Raw genomic sequence first — 24,736 nt, 5'->3', positions numbered from 1 at the left:
CTACACATCAGAGGGAAAACATGGATGACCGCTTAAATTCAGACAAAATAACAGGAATCAACAATAGAAAGCTTATATTAATTTTCTTCCAGACTGTTCTACCTTAATCTCAGTGCAACAAAGAATTCAAAAAGGCATGGAAAACCTAAGCTGGGTAATTAATATTATTACTTCTTTCTCTCTCAGTAATGAAAGAGTCAACACTATTAATTACTGGGTTTTGGTGGTAGCAAAGGATGTTCATTTTCTAAACTAACAGCTTCAAAGGGAAGTTCTGTTGTTACCACAGGAAAGATAAGTATAATTAAGAACATTATGCTAAGAATAAGTAGGACCTGTGTCTAACTTTAGGCAACTTGGTACAGATATTGATTTGACTCCTACCCCTGCTGATTTTGAAGTCTGAAAGATGTGCCACGTACAGTTTGGACATTTACTGTTTTCGGTTTTTTTTACCTCTTTCCATCTGAAAAAAACTCTCATTATTACACTGATATTTAAATAGATAAATACTGAACTCTGCCAAACTACAGCCCAAGGAAAATACAATTGTAAGACCACACAGAGTTTTGGGAAAGTTTTTTATATGCAACATGCTTACCTAGCTTAATGTCTCCATCTAATGTGAAAAGAATATTGCCAGCTTTCAGATCTCTGTGGATGATCCTATTTTCATGCAAGTAGTTCAATGCTTCCAGTGTCTGCCTGCACACCACTTTGATCTGTGGCTCTGTTAACGGCCTTTCAAGCTCTACAAGAGAAAGAGAAAGAAACTGGAATGAACACAACACTTTTTCATTTTATACTGGTATATGTTCACAGCAATCAGTATAGAGGTATATATGAAAATTAATTAATCTGACAGATTCTGAACCTTATGTCAGAAAAACTTTTATATTAAAATATTTGTTTCTTTCAGTAAAATTTTCATCCCTTGTACCCAAAATACTCCTCATTATGTAGTATGTATACCTACCTATGACCTGTGAAAAAGCTACACAGTTTAGAGATTGGTTCTTTTGTATGGTACACTGAGATGTTAAAGACTAGATCCTTTGCTTACTGGTATTAGCATACAAATAATAAGTGGAATGAGCACAGAAAAACCTAACTTTAACATTGATGCAATATAAAAAAGTTATCACAACATAATTTGGAAGATGGCAGGGGAAGGGGAAGAATGAGATCCCAAAAGGGGCTCATGTAGATTGTAACAGAGAGCTCCATAAGCATATGAGAAAACCCATCACACTTAAAAGATCAAGACAAAACTGTTTTGAAAAATAAATAAACACTTTTAAAATGAGAGAAAATTGATCTAACTAAAGAAGTAATGTTCATAGATACAGGTGTAATTTAAAGATCCTAACATTCAACACATATAGCACACCAATTACATAAATATTTGCATTTTAAAACAATACATATGTGAAACAAGTCTAAAATATGTATTATAATTTTAAGATGTTATTAAATTTATTATTTGAAACAACTTATTTACCCAACATTACTGCATCTACTGCTCCACCTGCACAGAATTCGATCAGGATCTGTGTATAAACAAAAGAATACACAAATTACAAATTAAATAGTTCCACTGAACTGAACTGTTGATGAAGGAAGTGTTACTGGGAGACCTGAGCTTCAGACAGTTTGGCCTTGACAAATTATTTCACTAACCTCTGCAAAATATTGGCACCGTTACCTCTTAAAAGTAGAGTTGTGCTGCTCAAGAAAACTATTTGAAAAACGCTTGGAAATCCTCAGACAAAAGTTTTAATCCAAAGATAAAGTTGCATAATAAAACTTATAAAACATAATAAAACAGTCAGCTTGAATCTGAGTCATTGTAATGTGATTTACATAATCCCTCCAAACTAATTTCTCAGTTATTAAACTGTACTTCTATACTATAATCTCTCTGATGGAAAAGTCCAAGTATAAGAGCCACATGATTTTCCAGTAGCAGACATTATCTCCTCTATTGTTTCAGATGAGATGAAAATATGGGAAAGAAGTTAAAGGAAGTAACTTAACTTTCCTTAAAAGTTACAGGAAATCAGTAAATTCAGATGTTTACATGAATTTTCCTCTATCTTCATTGATGCCTTACAATACATCAAGACTTTTATCCCAGAATCTAATAATACTAGAACTCCACCTTCAGTTCTCAGTTTCCATCTGAAACAAAAATAAACTGCAACTATTCTGGGGCACAAACTATGCTGACATGTAGGACAGAAAGAATATACACAAAGGAGAAAGAGGGCAGACAAAGGGAATGAGGAGAGCAAGAAAGAGGAAAGATCATCCAAGACCAACACCTCATTCTTCCTTTTCTTTTTCTTCTTTAATTTGAACTTCATATATTAAATTATCATTTTCAGTCTGGCAGCTAATGAGTATTTCTTTGTCAGAATTCTAACAGTCAATATTCTGGGAAATAATATCCTAACTTTTTCTTTAGAATACTTTTAAAATTAGAATATAATTGCCCACAGAAGAGGAAACCTCAAATTATACCTTGAATCATTACACTTACACATACACCACTTATACTACATATTACTCCAAGTTACTATTATAATTAGTCCTCACAACAATGGTACAACAAATGTATTATATCATGCAACTCTTTGTAAATCCTTTAAACTATTATTCTATTTACATGCTTCTGCATACTTGCTGCCAAGTAAGTTAAGTATGAGAAACTGTATATAAAGAATTTCTTTCTCTAAAATTTGCTGTTTGATGGAACAGTCTGACAAGGGTCTCTTTGGTAGAGAAAATGTTTCTAAAATTGGAAAACAAAACCATATTTTATGTCCAACTACTATTCTTCTCTTTTTTTTTTTCCCTCCCACTAAATTCTGTTTACTTACCACATCATTATAGCCTTCCCTTTGCCTCTTTCGTGCCTCTGCATTTCACTGTAACTATATAGCTACAATTTTATTTTCAAGCTATTTACTCCTCTTCTATCTTTATTCTGCCAGTGAAGCCTATCCACTCAGCTTGGTATTCTGCCATTATGCACACTTGCTCTCGTGCTGACCTTCGCGCAGGGAAATTTTTCCAGTATTCCACTGTTTTATACAACATCGTTTTATTCTGCATTCAAATCAAAGTTTTCACAAAGCTTTCCAAACTAAATTCACATCAGGAAATATGGTATTACACTCCCATTGTTTTAATTTTTAAAGGATAAAGTAGGACCCTAAGAAAATTTTCTTTTACTTGTTTTAGGTATATTTTAAGTTATAAACTCTTAAAAAAAACCTTGAATTCCTCATATAATTCCAAAAGCACTTATCATTGTATCAGCTAAAATAACATTTTATTTTCACAGCTAAACCTATTCAGTGCACAGGATATAGCAGAAGAGTGAAGTACAGACATATGTATGCCCACTATACTTCCACGTACAAATATCTAGATTTTAAGTAAATCAATTATGGTTCAAATCCTGGTACTGTCCTTTGTGGAAGCACCAATGAACTCATTCATACCTAAAATACACCCTTCACAGGCAGACCTTTTCAGCAAATTATTTATTTTTTCAGCTGCAGAATCTGAACCGCACTCTAAATTGTGGTAATGCAATTAAAGTCTGAGTCCTGCTGTTACAAATAAGCGCTAAGAACTCTCTCCATGCACCAAAAGGAACGTCTGATTTCCAAACTTTAGATTCAAACTCCTGACCAAATGACTCAGTGTAGCTCAAGATTACAGCGACAATTTCCTAAAGTTCATATTCACAATTTACAAATTAATTATGAAACTAAATAGTTATCCCACTAGTGACAACCCAGAAGAAATGTGGTTGACAAACGATCTTTTAATAAAGCCAAGGAAAAAACAAGTAATTTCAATAACCTTTTGAAATGAGTAAGCATTTAGAGAAGAAAAAATACGTACCCACAGATTGTTTTCATAGTAGAAAGCATCCAGGAGCTTAACAATATTAGGATGATCACAGGATGCTAAAATATCAATCTCAACCATGTAATCTTCAAGTTCTTCTTCTGATTTAGTATCAATCACCTTTGCAGCGGCCAGTACTTTAGTTTCTTTATTCTGAGCCTATAAAAGAAAAGTCACAGCAAGCATGTATGTGTGAATTTCAGCAGACAACTGGCGTCAGCAAAAAAAAAACCAAACCAAAACCAAAACCACCTCTCTTGACACTTCTGTACCATTTTCCTGCCTTTAGTTTGCTTCTCTACAAATAAGAATACCTGCATACTAAAGACTAGATAAATTCTAGCAGGAGTTGCATAACTTTTCTCAAGGTCAAGAAACAACATAAGACAGGAATATAAAAATACTTAATTCGTCACATTCTTTAAACCCTCATGCAGATGAAGTTGTGTTGTTCCTCAAAAACCTATCTATTAACACTTGGCAAGGAGCATGAAGTAGCCTCCACCTTCTCACATCCTTGCCCTTCTGACACTCCCCACATCGGGGCAGCACAGATGTTCGCAAAGCCACATAGAAAACCAGATCCTCCACCAGTAATCAGTAGGTTTTGCTCTTCTTCAGCCAGAGGCTGGTATTCAAGTTCCCACGTTACAAAGCTGCCAAGCCATCTTTATTTGTCTGGGCATTTTACTCCGTTTGCTGCTGAAGTCCAGGAGCCTTTCCACAGATTGCTGCTCATTGAAGCTGGCCACACTGAAGATGCTGCCAGCCCCGACTTTATTGCTCCACATCTTCAGGGTAGGGAGCTAGAACTGCTGGAGTGGTAAGGTCAGCTGGAGAACAAGGAGTCTGACTTGCAAAGCAAATGGAAAACAAGACCTTGGATACTCAAGGAAGGCATTTCTGCTATGCATTTAATAAGCTTTGGCTTTTTTAGGCATAAGAAATTACATGCAATTAGGGTGACTTATTTCAATAGCAAAAAATTTCAAAAACCAGTTGCTGTAAGTACTTACTCATAGAATACTGCTGAGAAACTAATCCAGGTGAGATTAATATTTTCTTTATCCCCCACATATTAAAAAAACCCAAACAAACACATCGCCTAGATATGTGTGTGTACACAGACACACACACACACACAGACTTATGCATACTTTCTAATAATTCTCTTGCAAGTTATGTTTGAAGGAATACTGTGACTTGGAATTTAGTAAACTTTAAGCAAGAAGATGTATCTTCTCAAGCCATCATAAACACACTAGTTTGTCAAGGCATTTCCAGTGGTTGCCTTTTGCCTTTGAATAAATGAAGTTGTAGGACTAAGTCTTCTTCAACAATTATAGGTAAAGACCACAAAGAAAAGGCCTAGATTTGCTCCACCTAGCTCTAGACATTGAAATGAAATTAAATTAGAAGTGGGGACATAGGCTCTTTCCAAGCAGCAAAAGACAAGGAGCTGCAGGGGCAATTCTGGCTGCGGTGTGAAGCACCCCAAGGTGGCTTGTCCTGCCTCTCTGCTGCTTGGGACATCTTGGCCCCAAACCTCATTGAGATGAACCTGGGACAGGACACAGCAAGTGTGACTTTGTCACCTAATTTCATTATAGTAACATCAAACAAAAGCTGTAAAAACAGCAAGTAGTTCTTCTTAAGAATTACTTCCAAGGCCTAAAGATTATTATTTTCACAGCCATAAAGAAATCTCTCAATGTGGCAAAAGAGAATAAATTATTTAAGATAAAAGTTTATGATAACATTCAGTAAAACAGCAGTAACAGCAGCACACATTTGTAAGATTAATCAGCTAGGACTACACTTATGTTGAGGGTAAACGTTTTGTGATACACATGTAACATTTCTTTTTATCTCAATATTCTTTCCAAAACAAAAACCAACCAATCTTCCCAACCTCAATATTTGCCCTCTCATTTTTAACAACAAAGATAAGGGACCTGTGTGACATTATTTGAAAACAAACTACTGAGTTTTCCAACACATGATCTAATAATAAAAAGTTCTGCTTAATAATGCAAACATCACTTGTTTCGGTTTCCTGTTTTATAGGAAGAATGAAAGAGCAGCCTTCACATTCTAGAGATGTGCTGTAAATTAAACATGAAAGGTGAAACAGATGTCTGACTCCTCAACAGAACTAGACTTGGCAGCTTTACACGTGCGGAAAAATGGCTGTAAAAGCACCTTTCTAAAGAATACATTAACTGTATTAACTGCAAATTTACTTTTTGGAAACATACACTGTCCACTGCACCTTACAAAAAAGACACTTCAAAAAAAAGAGAAAAAAATCAAATTCATTTTTACACAAACTTACATGTGAACTATATAATGGTAATAATATTTTGTTTAAACAAAACTATTCTAAACTTCTACATCAGGTAACACTAAGATGTTACTGGTTTCAGATTCAGTTTCATGAGGCAGCAGTACTGGTAAATTAGCATGCGTGATCACATGCTAGGGAGTTTGCTGCATTTATAGCATACGTTGCTTTTATTCTGTTGACAGAGTACTTTGTATTTTGATTTTCCCCTAACCCTTTTGCTTGAAATAACTAGAAATCTGCTTTGAATAAATTTCTTTCATTTCCTCATGGTAGCTCTATTAACATGCCTCGTTAAAAACCAGAAGTGATTACAGCGACGGTATGATTATCTTTATGAGCATCTTCACAATTCTGAATAAAACAAATGTTTGCCTTTGTTCTGACTTCAGACAGTAAAATTTTGTAGCTCTAGATCCAGACTTTCTTTCCAGTTCTCACAAGGAAAAAGCTTTAGAACTAGCATATTTCCACTGGCTGTTTCTAAGGACTGATAAAGTATGCATTTAAAGTATACCCCAATTTACACCTGAAAATAATAATTTTAAAAAATCTTTATATATTTTAAATGTGATTTTAAAAGTCCTTTTTGCATTATTCATCTCCACCCGACGGAGCATTCCATAGTAAATATCCATCTACGCAACTTGCCATAAGAAGCACATAAGAAATATGCTCTTTTGAACTGTGTAGGAAAGGATTTTACTGTTCATACATACGATTATGTAGCACTGTATTGTATGGGAAAACAAACCCTCTGTTTAAGAGGAAAATAAAAAACCAAACATTTACTTCTTTGTGTGGGCATGTCTGTTTTTTCTGGACTTGGGCTGCAGCCTTTCTTCTGCCACATAACATTCTCCAAAGGTCAAAGCAGGAACAAAAATGTTTGTGTAGGTGCCACCTTGATTTGCATATACTCATTTTGCATACGGGCACATGAACATTCAGAGTCAACCATTCATGTTATTTAGAGGTTCTACCCTTTCAAAATATGTCCTCTGTCAGTAGCCCAGCAGTTTCATCCTGTATTTTAGCTCTCAGCTATTAATTCACGTTACTCCAAATGCTCTGCTTAAATACATTTGATTCTGTTTCCATGACAGGTGATTTAACCTTCAGCCTATGCTAAGAAATCCAAACTGGCATCTGCAGTGGTCATGGTTGAATCCTGCCTTATGTGGAGACAAGGAAGAAAGGCAGAAAAAGATTTTCTTTCTTTGTATTAGCAAAATTTGATCTTTTCAAAAGATTCATACACAATGGTTGAAAACTGGAGTAACTCATTCCTCCAAGATCTGACTGATGCAATACACATTATTATACGATACATAAATATTTCAATCCTTTCACCAAAACATCTATTTGGATTATATATTTAAGGTTACTGCAGCACACATTAACTTACAGAGAGATAGTATGCACAAGGCAATAATAGCAAACTGTGTTACAGCATGGTTCCTGCAATGGGTGGCACAGTTTCATTAGCAGAAAAAACACAGAAAAATACTCCTATTCACCTAAGTCTAAGACAAAGTACTTTTAGAAAGATGGATTCCAGGTTAGCACAGAATACATACGATCTTGTAAATTAGAACTTGCAAATTACTTCCTCTCTGGGACCTAAACCCTCAGACTAAAATGGCAATGACATGTACTGCACAAAAATGTTATAAACATTTGAAAATGTATCAGTACAAGAAAGAAGATCGATCATTCCACACAAAACTGCGATCTGTGAGCATGTGAAATTAGTGAGCCCTGTCAACCCTGGACTTCTATACAGTATCATATATCCAAATAAAGGTTCCAGGGCCAGCAGCTTTGTGAAGAGGCTGATAACAGAATATTAAAAGGCAGGTTTACCGTCTGGGCACTCAGCCAAGGCATTGCATATTCCCAGCCATGGACAGCAAGGAGAGCAGAGCCACCGCTCCACAGTAATAGGATTACAGCTCACAGATCACTCTGACTCTTTCATCTTTAGATGACCAATATGAAGTTTCAGCCTTGGTTGTGAGGAGCTGTTTCAGTTTCCCATCACCAGCACAATCCCTTCCCAACAGCGCATCTCCTCTTCTGCATTGTAGCACGTAGGCAATTAAAAACTTAGCACTATGTACAACTGAAAACAGTGAAGCACGTCCTTCATCTGTTGTTCCGCCAACCGGAAACAGAGACAGAAAACTGCTCATCACCTCTCCTCCTGGTGCCTGATCTCTCGAGATGTTACATAACCACGTCTTGCAGGCAGCAAAACAAATCAGTTACGGAGGTTTTCCTTCCCGACTCAGTCTTCCCAACAAAACCGTAGTCGTAATCACAGATCACCAAGGCTGCCCAGCAGTGAAAAATACGCACATCCCCATTCAGCAAAAGATTGTTCTGCATGTAAAAAAGCTACATTTTTGTGTAAGCCTGGGATTGTCAGCTCCAGCTCCATAGATGTGCTCTGATGATGTCTGAGTAATCAGTACTGAAAAACTGTCCCTGTGCAATGCAGAGCCAAGAGCTGTGTCTCAGAGCTATCAGAAAGCTGTGGATCTCAGGCTTTCTTAAACACATGAACTAAGGAAAAAAAAAAAGCTATAATTTCAGATTTTAAGAACCTGATCATATACATCTGTAAGAAGTACTGCGGCCTACTGGAAAAACTCTATACTAGACTTTGTCTTGTAGAAATTTACTGTATTTATCATTGTCCTGCACATTTTGAAACTTAAAAACCTTGCAAGATTGACCAGCATCAAGTGTTCAAACTTCTTTACAAAATATGGAAAAGTGTTCATTAGTGAATCTTAGGAAAAAAACCCTACTTTAATCAGATAAAAGGAAACATTAATTCTAACACTGAACACTGAGAAATTTAATTAAAAGTACCAGTTTGAATTCAAGAGCAAATAGCTACCTCTGCAATATTGAGCCACAGTTTTCACAATAAATCACAAGTTAGGCCCAATGAAGGAGATGGCAACCTCCAGAGACTGCTGGAAATTAAGAGATGCCTGTCATTTCAAAGAAGCTACATAATTTTGCACCAGTCTTCACTGCACAAAGTTTGAAAATGTAGAAGAGTAATTATAAAAAACCCTATAGATTATTTAATTTTTTTTGCTTAATAATACATAGGGTTGGTCCAAGGAATTAAAAACTAACTTCAGCTGTATCTGCTAAAACTTGTTGAAGTGACTGTTACAAAACAAATATTCAAAAGATAATGAAAGGACAGTATCTACCCAGGACAATGATACATCCTTAAACTGCAGCTGACCAGCCAGAATTTTTCCTTGCCTGTACAATGTACCATGACTACCTGCTCTACAGTTTCTTCTGTATATTTAATCTTTAATGTTTATGTTTAAGAAATGTTTAATGCCAGGGAAAAAACATGGAAACAGTTGCAGATAAAATTTCATACAAGCAAACAGTATTACTAAAAAGTGGAGCGCAGGGTTCAACCCAGACTGCTGAAGCACATCTTTATGATGCTGTGCTCTGGTGCTGCCTCTGTGGCTATACCAGTTTTGGAGTGGTTTCCATGACAACTTCACTCTTTTAACACCATCCTCATACTTCATACTTATTGTGGCTCTTCTGCTTATTCCATAGATGGGTTCTGAGGACTCCACAAGTTATTTTGGGGAGTGGTAAAGAATATAATTTTCATGTTTAACCTCATGATTCCCTTTATGTATTTTCATTAATTTTGTGGTATTCTGCATACTAACTGATTCACTAACTCATTCTGATTCATGCACTGTGTCACTGAAATCAGAAGGAATCTTTATATGCATATCTGAAAAGTACCAGTGCTGAACTGGCAAGTATGTGCAAAAAAAATAAAATGTAACAGTCCTTTAGAGAAAACAAAACAAAGGAGATTCTATGAGATTTTAGCATCATACTTTTTATTTAAACAAATCTGTTTAAAAAAAACCAAAACAGCAAACAAAAACCAACAAAGGAACAGAAAAAAAATTGCTAAACTTTGGCAAGAAAATCTCCAAAATATGCTATGCTGTCTTATAACAGCAGCATCCCCTTCTCTTGTTGCATGATAACTCACATAAACACAACAGGGAAAAACAACTGAGAATACTGAGAAAACATTTGTAGCTAAAGCATTAAGTGGTGCCAGAGGTGTAAGCGCAAAGGACTGGGTTTTTTTTTCCTAAATTCAGCTTGTACTTGCAAAGGCAGAATTAAAAGACATGATTCTGCATTACAATCAACTCCTATACTTGAGAAGGGGGAGGTGTGACAAATTAAGATTTATCCCTGCAGCACTAAGCAGCTTTGCCAGTATCTTTCATCTGCAGAGGATACCAACGTTGCCAGCAGAGGTTTTCTCCATTTCATCCAGCTCCAGACAATATCAGCCCCAAACTGACTTACAGCTTCCCAGGAAGGAGAGCCCAGTGTATCTCAGATTACAGATACCCTACAGTTATTTATTCAGTCTTCTGTCATTAGGGGAAAAAAAAACAACGAAAAACAAAACAAACAAACAAACAGCATAATGCTTACTGCTTAATTAATTTACACAGTTATTTTAGTCACTGCAGCTTAAAATAAAGTCTTCATCCCAGCAATAGACACACCCTTATCCCAGATTACAGAAATTAATAATGCTTCCAAGAAATAATATCAAGAAATAATTTTTAATCAAACAATTCTAGCTGTTCACTGCATACATTTTTAAGACAACCAACAAACTCGGAGTTGAAGCTGTCTCCAGACTCTAGTTCTTCAGAAAGGTATCATGCTCCGTATGTTGACAGCTGAGAATCTGACTATCTGGCTCTTGATATTTTTTATTTGTTTGAACGCATGACTTAAGAAACCTTTGATTCCTTTATCTGGGAGGGTTCTATATTATAATCCTGCTTCTAGCCATTTAACATCTGTAAGAGCGCTTTAGTTCAGTTGAGCTCAGAGCCAGTGTTACTACTGTTAACATCTTTTCCCAGGGAGACATTTGGAGTTGTAAAAGCTTTCTACAGACAGACCACAGAGCACTTTGGCTTCAAGTAGCACCAAGTCATTTTGTTTACTAGCACTTTTCAGGCTACGTAGTGTACATTCACAGATGTACATGTATTAACCTAGAATAGTTTGGTGGGTTTTTTTTTAATAAAGTGACTAGTCCAACCCACAGTTCCTCCTTACCCTGTTCCTTGAAGTTAAGTTACAAAACAAAATTGGGATCTCCTCTGCCCAGAGCCTTTGGCCAGATCAGATGCAAGATGGCTACAGCTGTTTCTAACCCAGCGCAGCTCTTCATGTATAACGAAACAAAACAAAACAAGCTCATGTGACTTGAGCATAAAAAATTCTGCCTTTCTGAAGTGGAAAAGAACAAGTCAACAGAATAATAAAGAAAAATTACAATTTCTTTGGACTTTAAGAACCCTTCAACAAAGGCTTTCTGACATGTTACTAGGGAAACTACATAGTCATAGAAATGAAATGTGGCATAGTCATTAAGTTAAAAAAAACTTGCTGTCAAAAAAGAATATTATTAAAAGCTCTACATTTCATACAGCAGGGGGACCTGTACTAAGGTCATTTATTTTATGTATTTATTGTAGAAGCTGATAGGATATAACAGATGTAACTTAACTGTCATTTAAAGTGTATACATCTTACTAGCTCAAAAATATGGGCAGTTTGGGAAAAGGTTCTGTATAATTTGATACTGCAATGTGAACCATATCCAAGACTTGCAATGAGCACAGCTAAATAGCCAGAGAGGAAAGATTAAATGAAAGAAGATGAAGCATTATCACCCCAATTCATTCTTTGTCTTGCTAAAATGAACAATAAATAAACTATACTTCATATACTTTAAGGAGAAAATATGAACTATACAGGCAGTTTGAGATTCAGTATTTTACAAAAAGACACAGTTGCAACAGTGTGAAATGAAGTGTGACTACATCAATACCACACTAAAACTGGCAACAGCTCTTGCAAAACTATCACAGCATATATTCTGTTGCTCCATGTATGCTCTTGTCTGTTGAGATGAAACTTCCCCTATTTCTGAAGAAGCAAAAAAGGTAGAATAGCTTTTAACAGTTTTCATATGAAAGACGTACAATATCATCCCTGGTTTTTAAACAAAGTTGTTACAGAAACTAATTCATATTCTCTTAATGGTATTAGTGTATTTTTAAAAAAATATGTAATTCAGAATTCTAGAGGGAAGTGATTGTTTTCTTATATATGTATCTTTAAAGCAATTTAACAGAAACCAACTGCAAAGACAGCAAAACGAAAAATCTGTATAGTTAAGGCAGTGACTTTCACCTCTCTTTAATGTAAAAAAGTTATTTTCAAGTCAGTTCTACAACAAACTTTAATTACAAAATTCACTTTGATGATGTATGCTATTTAATGCTTATACAGTCTCTGACTCTCAATAGTTTTCTTGTGAGTCTTAAGTAATGACCCTAAAGCTACATACCAGCTCATGAAAACAAAGTGAAATCTTCTGACATGCAAGTTAGAAAGGCTGCTCCACACACAGTTTATACTGACCCAGCTATCTTTGTGCTGCAAGTATGACTTCTCAAGAGATGAGAAAGAGCCATCTGAAAAAACATTTGGTAGTCCTGGAAAATCAGCTATTCAAGAGCCACAAATATAGCATCTTGGATTCTGCAAGTAAACTTCAATCATACTGAGCACAAGTAGTGGAACATGTTGCTTTTGATGTTGCTTTTCAGATTAACTGTTTGGTTTGTTGAGTTTTTAAAATTGGTGAATTTAAACAATTAAGGAAATCGACTACACTGAGAAACTATGAATGCCAAACCTATTATCAGCTGATTTCAAATAAATTTTAATTTAGATGCATGCTGATGGTAATCTTTTTAGAATTGTGGCGTGTTGCACTTGCTGTTTGCCATTTGACTGATTAGTGTAATTCATTCAGAATTACCTAATATGCTAGTGATAAATACAAATGGCCATAGGAATAATTGCATTATTTGATAAAATGAATAAAACCAAATCCTGATAAACAAATCAAGATAAAATACTTCAACTCTCTTTGTAGAGCTTGATGAACAAAGTTTTTTCTTTGACGAGACTTCCCCTTTCTCCTACTCCTTCTTTTCTATAATTTATTTTTTTATTCTTTTATTAGGCTGAAGGTTCTTGAAGCAGAGGGCTATGGTTCTTGTGTATTTGTAAAGTGATAGGGAATGCACAATTCCATTTGTTTTGGAAAATTACCTAAGCCACTTCTTGCTTCAAAACATCCAGCTCACTCTGAAAGTCAATTCAGTTTCTGTACTTCGCTCATATAGGTAAATTTAGTGCCAAATAGAAGTCTTACAGCATTTTCATTATTTTCTAGTAGCTGTGCAGCATACCCAAAAGTAGCAAAAGAAATCATCACGTGAAACAAAACTAGGAACATAGGCTTTTAGTAAATTTCCAACTGAAGATATGTCTACGTAACAAAAATCTTTTAGTGATGCAAAGGGACAGAACTACTGGCTGATAACAATACCAATAGCATCATTTAACAAAACTGCCTTTTTATCAGTACTGTTGCTAACAGCAGATGATTTATACAACACAAGAAGATCTAATTTTCCTTTTGTCCTGACAAAAAGCATTCATCTGTCACACCTTAACAACTTCAGAATATTGATATGCCACCTTGATGCTTCCCTTTGATAGCCGTTTAAGCCAATGCTGATACTGTCCTGTCATTTTTCCCTTACATCAGCACTGCCACTTGTCTGGCCCTCCCGTGAGCCAAGATTACACGCACAATCAGCTTTTGAGTGGTTTAGTTCCTTGAACCAGACCATCATGGGGCTGGCAAGCACCAGAGCTGTCACAAGGAAGGAGGAGGAAATGGGAGTCCACTGCCAGAGCTCTGGCTGCATTGACTTGCATCATTGGGAACTGCTGTGGAAAACAGTCCTGGTAAAGACCCAGCCACACATTGTTCAAAAGTCGCTTCTGCACTTAGTAAAGCTACTCAAATGCACCACTTTAAGAAGATGCATTATCAACTATTTCATTTAGTATCACAGTTCCATGCTGTTTTAGTGCTTTTCAGAGATACAAAAGAATCTTCACATTGCCCTGGCTCAAAGTTAAAACAGCACCAATAAACATTGAAATGGACATCACAAATAGGAGAGTTAACAAGTCTGTACCCAACTCATTTTTATACTTCACTTTTAAATGCTAGGGGAGCTGTGTGGGTTTTTGTTTGTTTTTATCTAAGTGTAACATGCTACATTAACAAACAACTTTTAGGGTCAACTTCTAAGACAGCTTAAAGTTCTGGCTACAGTCAAAAGCAAAGGATGCTGTTTTCAGGTACCCCAGCTGGCCCTGCCATTCAATACAAAACACATGACAGTATCCTTGTTTATGTAGTGATCCTTAATCTTTCAGACTTCCCACTCCAGAGAGATGAAAAACAGCAGAGAGTGCTTCCTTCTTTCAGGTTACTTACAAACTCAGTTAATGCATCTTCACTGATAGTAAAAACTAGTTGGAAAGGGTGAAAAAGTACAAATAAGCTTGGCTTAGTTCTAAGCATACCAATTTCTCCACATTAGTAGAGTGATTTGAGTTTGTTTTGAGAGTAATTCCTGTTCAAACCCTTCTGACCATATTTCCCAGTGCAATGCTGTTTCACAGACCTGTGGTTCTGACCAATGACTCTTCAGCACTGAAAAACAGAAGACTTTGGGTGAACGGTGAAATGAAAGATCTGTGGCATCTGCAGAAGCGGAGCAAGTAAGAGAATGAGAGGAGGACAAGTTAAATCATTAAAGGGTCAAGCAGCTGTCTTATAAAAAAAACAGACTAAAAAGGATGGGCCTCTTCAATTCAAACAGGAAAGGCTGAAGGTGGGGCAGGAACATGACTGGACTTTACAAAATAAAAAAGGCAGCATATGAATTGAATAAAGCCTGATTGAGACAAAGGCTGTGAAGGAGATGAGGATTTACCGCAACACGCTAATTCTTCCTGAAGCACTTGATTGACATTTCTCCATTAATGTTTTACCACCTTCTCATTACAAAGTGTTAATTCTTTTCCTGGTAAAGTACTGATTAGAAATACAAGTGAAAAGTCATCTTCTATAACATGAAATCTAAACATGTGCTAGAGAAAAGCTTTGGTTTTATAGCATATATTTGCGTCCAGAGAACCATTATCTAAAAGATAAAAAATAAATTCCAGTGAAAAAAAGTCTTGCCAAGTTATTACTGTACCATTAACAAAGTTACAGTAACTTCCCTCAGAACACTGTTGTCTGAATCATGGTTATGACTAAACATTTCTAGAGTCAAAACCCAGTTCCTTCAAGTCCTCCTTAAACAAGAAAGTCTCAGACAGATCTAAAATGCTCTTCAATTACATATGAAGAAAGTAAAGAGACAGTCTTCCACAATTCATTATCAAGCTACATGGATTCTGCTGAGGGAGCTGGGTCTCTTTAGCTTGGAGAAGAGGAGACTGAGGGGTGACCTCATTAATGTTTATAAATTTGTAAAGGGCGAGTGTCAGGAGGAAGGAGCCAGGCTCTTCTCTCTGATGCCCAATGACAGGACAAGAGGCAATGGGAGCAAGCTGGAGCATAGGAGGTTCAGTCTGAATATGAGGAAAATTTTTTTTACTGTAAGGGTTACAGAGCACTGGACCAGGCTGCCCAGAGAGGTTGTGGAGTCTCCTTCTCTGGAGACATTCAAAACCCGTCTGGACGTGTTCCTGTGTGACCTGGTCTGGGTGATCCTGCTCTGGGAGGGGGGTTGGACTGGATGATCTTTGGAGGTTCCTTCCAACTTATAATATTCTGTGATTCAAAAATTATTCTGCCTTAGTATGGGGATTCACCATTTCTTTCATATTAAACAAAACAATTTTGATGTAGGCACAACTGCAGTTCTAGGGTAATGGCTCCCCCAAAACTTCAGCAGACCGTACAGTTGCTCTTCCACTTTCTGCTCACCCAGTCATTTTGAATCACTGCATTAATGCAACTTCAGGAATATCCTTTCTGAAAATAATACAGTCCCTTTATTTGTCATGGTCTCCTTCGGTTTCACACACTAGTATTTTCTGAAACAAACACATTAAGACTGATACTTTAAGGCAATGGTCCGTTAGCCCTCTGTAGTAAGGAGAGATTTAGCAAATTTTAAATGCTAATCAATAAATTGATTTGGCTACCGCAGTATGATCCTACTTTTTCACTTCTTCATATTATTCTCCTTAGATAAAACAGTCAAAACTAAAAGTCGTATCACAGACTAGCACACTTCAGATAATCAGAACCTTCTTAAAGCCAGATTTTGGGTAGAACTTGATTCAAGCATGAATTTATACTTGAGCAATTCCTTGCTCTAGCTAATAAGTAATTAACTAAATGGAAAGTGGCTCAAAAATATAAACATGGCTACATAAGAGGAAAAAAGTTTGTGTCTTTCTTTTAGCTTCCAAATTACCATTCATGCTTAGCTGTTTTACATGAACCTCTCTATAGAAACACATGCAAGCCCACAGAATACTGCAAATCAGTCTTAATCCAGAAAAGTAAAAGCAAGAAAGATCTATAATTTTAATACTGTAACTTGCTTTTACATACATTTAGAACTGATTTAAGAAACAATATGTCCTCCTAAAACCAAATATTATCATTTAAGTGCATTAAATATATCAAGAATCTTCCATTACCATTTCCACTGTAAATTTTTTGCTGTAGGTAAATCTGCTGGATGTACTTTAGTTGGTTTGAATCATGACTGTAGAGCATATTAAAAGGAAAATAAGAAATGCTAATGGAAAATTAACATTTACAGCAGCGCCTTTATTTTTTGTTGAAGTATGAATAACATTACAGAGTGGCTTGAGGTAGCCTACTAGCTTTTATTGAATATTAGCCAATTTTTATTGCCTAACATCTTTCAAACAACTTGCAAGTACTAGGTCTTCTTTCTCTCTAAAATATTCTTTCTGATTTCTGAGTGAAAGAAAATGTTTCCACGTGACATATTTGAGACATATTTGACAGCTGAAACTTTTTTCAAGCATTCCATACTGTAATCATGTTATAAAACCATTAAAGATTAATTAGGGGGAGTTACAATATGTATTTTACACAGTTTTGCAAAAAAAAACAAAAACAAAAACAAAAAAACCATCTTTTTTTTCCTCCCACTCTGTGCTACTAATTTTGTCTGCTTTGTTTTCTAACTGCAAATTTCATGGCCTTTCCATCACTATATATTGAAATCTTGAACAACTCAAACAGTATTGAATGAAAAGATAGCACAAGCACTGTATTTGAGTAATTTGGCAGCTACTGTAAAGTAAGACAATAGGCAAAAGAGGTGAGACAATATGTATTTGCCAATTCTGCGTATAATCTGAATATAATTAAGGGTTATTGAGGGAAGCACAAAGAAACAAAGACCAAAAAAGTATTCATGGATGACACTCCAGGCACCAGGGTCCCAAGGAATCCATTTAAGATCTCAAAGCAGAAAGTTTAATTACATGCTGCCTCTTTCACAGACACAACTGTCATTGAAGGAGAATCACGTTTATAATCTTAGAAGATTCTCAAAACGTGGGTCATGGCCCATGAAACACATAATTGAGTGCAGTTGTGAGTGGTCCTTAAGAACAATTTGTTTAAAAAATCCCAAACTGGAAATCGTGACATTTGCAAATACAAACCCAACAAATTATTTCTTCAGTAATGGTTATGGGATGGACAGAACTAGAATTTGGGTAACCAGCAAAAGAAACTTGTGAACTGCTGCTCTGCAACAAAAGCATGTATTACTGCATGGAGGACTGCATTACCGGAGGACTATTTCCCTGTCAATGATTAAGCTCAAAAGGTTTAATCAATTTGTCTACAAAACCTGTTTAAAAAATGAAACAGTACCACAACATTTTTTAGCTCCTATATCCGAATTATTTTAATAGACTGCATCTGCCTTAGATATGAAGAATTATTTCACCAAGTTAGAACAGCTTAAAGAAGCTTCATTCTGCAGTCCATTAGACATTAGTCACATTCAGCTTATGCCTGAAATCCAAAGTTTTACTCCGCAGACAAGAAACCAACAGTACAGGCACTTACACAAATAGTTAGCTAAGAAATGTGAAATATCAGATGACAAGAAAAAAGCAGAAACTTTCATAAACACAGATAAATAAAATCAAATAATGATTTCCTATTTACTCAAGAGTTTTAAACAGTTTATGTTACTGTGCTCACACCTTGGAAAAGATGACTGCTTTTCCAAGGATTGATCATGAACATATTTATCCTCCACAAACTTGTGTGCAGTTTTAATTCTGAATGCAACAGACAGACAATACATTACTCATGAGTTAAGTATTATGATGCTGATCTTAAGCCAAGTGATTTCAAGATGTCCAAAAACTGAGACATGAAACACGTGCTATACTTCTTACTTCTTTAGAGTATTTCCTTGCTACAGAAAATATGGGAAGGAGATATTACCTTCTGCAAATAGCCATTTAAAACAAGAAAATTATCTCAGTTTACAATCTATAGATTCTTTTCTTGCACTATCCAAAACTTAGAGAGAGTGACAATAGGTGTAAAGAGCTCTGTAAAGCTTTCCCCTTTACACATTTCCCAGGGTTTGAAACAGTGATAACTGCCTTTTCCTTATCCGCTATCTTCAACACGGTAAAACTGCAGGAGTGTGAAAATAAAGATAACATTATAGAGCAACTCACCAAGCCGATCTGCAAGACTAAAATTGTTTGTCTTCTATGAAAGGTCACACACCCATTTTCATCAAGACCGTGCACCACAGCCCTAACGTACTCAGTCTACTCTTACAGAACTGACTGCTCTTAGCAAGCTTTAAGTAAAGTTTTTGTTCTATTTTACTTAGGCTAAATATTTAAAATTCAACATTGCCATCTTATACATTAGTCTCTTCAGTGTAAATCTCCTCTCTCCTCTATCCACTAATGCCTCTATGGCTAAACAACGCAACGTGGCATTTAAATGAATATTATTAATTCAGATCTCCTGAGGACAACTGTACTATTTTACTGCTCCAGTTTAATCAGAGGTCAATTTTCATAGTCCATTATGAATGAAAATAGATTAGAACGAAATATATTAAGTATAGCAAACAATTTTAATCAAAATTGCCAAAAGTTCTGCAGTGATTCATTCTTAGGTATTCAAATTCAATTTAAGACATTTTCACCTCCTTTTTCTTTCCAGGTCTAGGCTTATGGCAAAGTTACACATGAAACTTCAGGTTCATGAAACACAATATTTGACTGGAAATTTTCAAATGTGAATTTGTAGTACCAAACATACAGGATTTCAGAAGAACTCAAGCAATAACCTTCCACAGAGAACTGTAACTTTTATATAGGACTGTTTGCGAGTTTCAACAGCTTTAACAAATTCTTCTAAAGAATTAGTGAAGCTAATGACATTAGGAAAATTAAAAAGATAAAGAGCCGACAAAAAACAGCCTCTCTGTGCTTCAGCTTAGATATTAAGGGGTCAAAATCTGTTCCCAGGAGTGTTAATTTACAAATGTAAAAGATATCCATCCTAGCAAGCTGCATGATTTATCAGTAAGATCATGTCAAGTTGCAATATTCAACTGTAGGAATTATCCAGATCATGTGCTGTAAGGACACAGAAAGTAGAAAATATAAATTCTCCTTGCTCTGCCCTTATTTTTTTTTTCAGGTCAGACTAATTAAAGTATTTTCTAGGATTAGAAAATAAATTATTATATTAGTGGTATGCAAAAAGTACTTCTAAGCAGCCACCAGTTGTCAGTTCATTTTATAGCATGAAAAAGAGTTAATGCCGCACTATCATTAGATGACATAACCGGTCCAGTCACATTCAATTGCTATTTTAAAAATGTATTTGTTTCTGCCTGTTGTAGAAGACATTAAGGCAAAAAACAAGATCTCCTGTAAGTCACCTAGTCACAATACAAGACAGATTGTTTTAAAAACAGAAACAAAAGCTTAACTTAAATGAAGCAACATTAGTTTATTGGACTTGAAGAAACACTATTATCAGAAGTCCACTATCATTAGCCAGAGATGAGTTTGTATTGGCCACAACTGCAAATACATAAGAATACTTAATGTAGCTGTAATTTGCAGAACATAATGCATTTCGGTAATGTTGTTCACCATGATTATGGCTATCAGCATCCACAACCTTTCTTCTCCAAACCTAAGGAGAAAGCAGAACAGGCTTTTCAACAAAGCACAAGCTAACTGCCAAGCGTGGGAAAACTTGTTTCAGTAACTTTAGATTAAATACAAATATTTGATTTTCCAAATTCCTATTAGAACCTTGTATACACAGTGCATCCAACACGATAGATTCAGGGTAATAAATGGGATACTATAAATGGGCAGAATATTCCAATTCAAACTAAAAAGCATGAATGCAATTCAAAACCAGACAAGTAGAGGATTCTTTAATAATAATTTGGCAATTTCTATTAAAATATACATATACTATATATTCTCTTTCTATACACATACCATATATAGATACTTTATATAGTATACTACCACATATTCTACACTATAGAATCTGTTCCTGCAAAAGATTTAAAATTAGTATATTTGTACAGATGGTACACATAATTATCATGATGATGGCCAAAAGTCCATGAATTTCTCAGAGAAGTATCCTCTAGAGCAGGGCTCAGAGATGACACCAATTAAAGACTAGGAAAATGCCTTTCCACAATATAAGTGTTCTTATATTAGTGTACAGTGTTCTTACTACCAAGAGAGTCTGGCAAATTTTACTGAAATAAAGCACTTCATTTCATTCAAAAGGTTAACTTAGATATCTGCATTTTAATTAGTTACGTGCATTTGTATGATGAAGATTCTCAATCGGGAACTTTAGCAAGAAAAAGTGACAGAACGCATTAAGCATTTTAAAAGTCTGTTTTCACACCATCTGAACATTAACTTCTGGGAATTTAGAAAACAGCTTAAAGCTGATGAAAGTATTCACATGATTACTTAAAATGATTACAATTTAACACTTATACTGATTTATGCTCAAAACAGCATTTATTATGTGCACTGAGCTGGTATTTGATACAATAGGACAATGTAACAAACAGTACAGTAACATGATATCTGAAGCAAACTGATTACAATTAACTTTGACACTAAGAGCCAAAGATTTTTAGGGGACGTAACCTGGTCAAATCAAAAGCAGTTTCAAACTCTAAGTTGAAGTCACCCTGCAATGCTAATATTATGCTGCTTCAGTGGCTGTCAGAACCCTGCCAGTCCATTCAGTAATTCTAAATAATCCATGAAAGGCAATTTAAAAAGACTGGGGAAAAGTCTATAATCAGCAACCACAAAATTCTCTTCACAAGGGCCATCACCTGATACTGAAGTACTGCAAAGGTCTCTAAACTGAAAAAGGATGGAAAATGACACCATTATTCATTACCCAAAAGCAAAAGAAAACAGCCTAAGAGCGGCCTCTTTGAAGAGGCTGAAAAAGGGCAGAACGAATAGTCCCATGCAACCATAAACCGCGGCCATCAGTAGTCTGCAGTTACACAGCTCCTCTGATCACAAGAAAGACCTGCAACAGCAGTCTTCACTTAGGAACAGAGTATTTCCAAACATTGCCTAGAAGTCAGTGAATACAAATGTATGAATTGTCAGAGCTAAGAAAGCTTCAGAAAACTAGAACAAACAACTTCAAAGGAAATAAGCTCTTCTAGTAATTTGGCTAAGTTATAAAAAAATAAGCAAGACACTTGTACTTGATTGAGGAGAAGGGAAATGAATCACAAGTTTTCAATATCCTTAAAACTTTGCATACAAAACTAGTTATCACTAGACATAGTATTTTTAGGTAAATAATTTAAACAGATAGGCTTCATAATAGTGTCAGAATAATTTAGGAGCTGCTTTTGAGTTTTTATTTAAATATTTGATATTTAGAAGAGGAATCACACAACTAAACCAAATACTTCTCTATGGTAAACCATAGCATGTAACCCATCTAACCTCGGTTTTATTAAAAGTCCAAAGTATACAAAAGCCTCATTTATCTAGCAATTCCATTTAATTATATATCTGCCAAAACCCTGTGACACACTGACTCCTAGGATCTTAAACAAAGGCAAATGTAACTGACACTGCGGTATCAAGGTTTTTGTAAAAAATAAAACAAAAAACCTACCACAAAAAATTCCCTCCCTCACATTACTTAAGGACAAAGTCTTCAAAAGCTGACAGTTCTGTTCTACCTTATAGTTTTGATTCCCATAATTGAGAAGGTATTGAATGGTTATTCTTGCAGTTTCCCATCTGAGGTGTATATCCAAGAAAGAACAACCTAACACACCCCTGCTTTCGAAACACTTTCTTGCCAAGCACGCTCAGATGCAGGAGCACAAGTACAGTTAGTATCTGTGTGTAATCCTCCTCCTCAAACTAGATGGAAACAAAATGAGTGCTGCTTAATACATGCAGTAAGAGACTTTTTTTTTTCGATTGGGATTACAATTCTTAAAATACAATTTAACTTTGAAAATGTCAATTTCAACCGTTAACAGTCATTTCACATTCAGAAATACATCTCAAAGTAAAAAATCACATCCAACCAGAAAAAGTAGACAAAGCACACGGAAATGCAAAATTCACCAGTTATGTTGCTCAGACACCTTCCTCTACAGACTACTGCTAATGCAGGCATGCCTACAGATATGAACATGAAGTGAGAAGAGGTTTGAGGATGGGAGGGGAAATGCATGTGAAGGAGGAGAACACATTTAGTATTGTATCTTTGAGGCCTCCCCAGTCACCTCTATAGGACAGAGCACTATATTCACAAAAAGAGAATCAGAACTCCACTATAAAGTTTAAAGAAAAACTTCTAATACTCTGCAAACGTTGTCAGAGACAACATTATGTTCTTAAGAGTCAGCAAGCTTTGTGATATAGCAACTTCAGACATATTTTCTAGTCATTTTAGTAAAAAAGAACCTTCTTATCTTCCACACTGACAAGAGCACCACCGCCTAGACTACGTATTACACCAACATCAAAATAAACTAGATGCTCTTAAAATAGAACACTGACACAAATTCCTACGGGGAAAAAATCCCCACCTACCATTCTGAACTAACTGTGGCACTTCCACTCACATTTACAAACAGGTAACACCACAGCAGAGCAAAATCCAAAATTATTTCTACCAAAAATGGCACAGGTTTCATGAGTACCCGGATTTCATAAACTCTCAAATGCAGTACTCTAAACAGAAATGTTTCTTGACACAATTAGCTCTCAGAAACACTGAAAATACTCTTCATTCTCATACCATATTTTTTAGTCTCAACAACCTGCTAGAGGCTAGAGTCTCAATTCATGTCAGTTCCCCAATTCTCTCATGCTTATCCTCCATGATGTTTTTTCCACACTCCTAACTCCAACGTGGAGCACTAACGCCCTTTTAGAAAGAACAGTAGCTGAAGATTCGCCTGAAAGCTACAGTCTTGTCAAACACCAGCACATCGATGTCATTGTACTCTACTCTGCTTGATAAATTCTAGATAAGCATCCTGAAAAAACACTATTTTTACCAGTATACTTAAAGATTCTAAGCTCAAACAACCGAGAGAAGTTGGGATATCCAACACAGGATTTCTGCCACGTTAAGAAATTTATTAGAACAAAATTATTTCATTCAACTCCAAGCAGAAGGGGAAAGGAGGAAGCCCAATAAAAGCAACATGAGCTTGGCCCTATGCACGAGGCACACAAGACAATTTTACTGTTCATGGGCTTCCTTCCGTTCAGAAGCTCTAAAAAAACGAAGTATGAACTTCACACCTAGGAAATAGTCTTTGTAAGGTCAGAAGCCGTAGCCTACACGAGTCCAATAAAGCCCCCAAAATACAAGAGAAGCCAGCGATTCAGCAAAGACCAGGGTGGAGCATAGGGCGGGACAATGACCTAATAGGTCCTTTCTATCTTTAGTTTCATGAGGTTCCGTGGACGAGAGGCGCCCGGATCACACGATCCACTCTCCTGCACCACGGGCACTGGGGACACGTCCCCCTGGCACGGCGGGCAGGTGGGCGCAGCGCTCACCTGCCCGGCCAAGTCCTCGGGAAACTCCCCACGGGTACCCCACGGTAAAGGAGCCCACAGGTTTAGGCAGCATCCTGCGGGTCATTTCTAGCGACGAGCAATAGTACATGCGATTTGAGTCGCCCGTTCGCCCTTACCTTGAACACTTTTCCGAAAGCACCATCTCCCAGCTCTCCTATAATCTCCCAAAACTCCTCAGGGTTCAGATCCCTCTTGACGTGCTCGTATTGTTTCTTCTTCTTCTCACCGCCCAGCTTGAAGATCTTACGAAAGTTGAAGAAGGACATTTTTCCTCCT

At 36.1% G+C, this 24,736-nt stretch overlaps 1 protein-coding gene across 1 annotated transcript in view; it reads right to left on the bottom strand.

Moving 5' to 3' along the window:
• The window catches only part of SLK (STE20-like kinase), a 45,210-nt gene extending 20,484 nt beyond the window's left edge, over positions 1 to 24,726 (bottom strand). The window contains exons 1-4 of the mRNA XM_010181886.1: positions 24,577 to 24,726; positions 3,919 to 4,083; positions 1,502 to 1,550; positions 602 to 751 (exon numbers count right to left, since the gene is read on the bottom strand). Of these exons, the coding sequence (XP_010180188.1) occupies positions 602 to 751; positions 1,502 to 1,550; positions 3,919 to 4,083; positions 24,577 to 24,726 (514 nt within the window). The remainder of the gene's footprint in view (positions 1 to 601; positions 752 to 1,501; positions 1,551 to 3,918; positions 4,084 to 24,576) is intronic.
• Between the last annotated feature and the right edge of the window lie 10 nt (positions 24,727 to 24,736).

Source organism: Mesitornis unicolor, unplaced genomic scaffold (assembly GCF_000695765.1).
Source record: "Mesitornis unicolor isolate BGI_N332 unplaced genomic scaffold, ASM69576v1 scaffold19493, whole genome shotgun sequence".
Lineage (NCBI taxonomy): Eukaryota > Metazoa > Chordata > Aves > Mesitornithiformes > Mesitornithidae > Mesitornis > Mesitornis unicolor.
The sequence above is the reverse complement of the archived record's forward strand: the minus strand, read 5'-3'. Positions and strand labels throughout refer to the sequence as shown.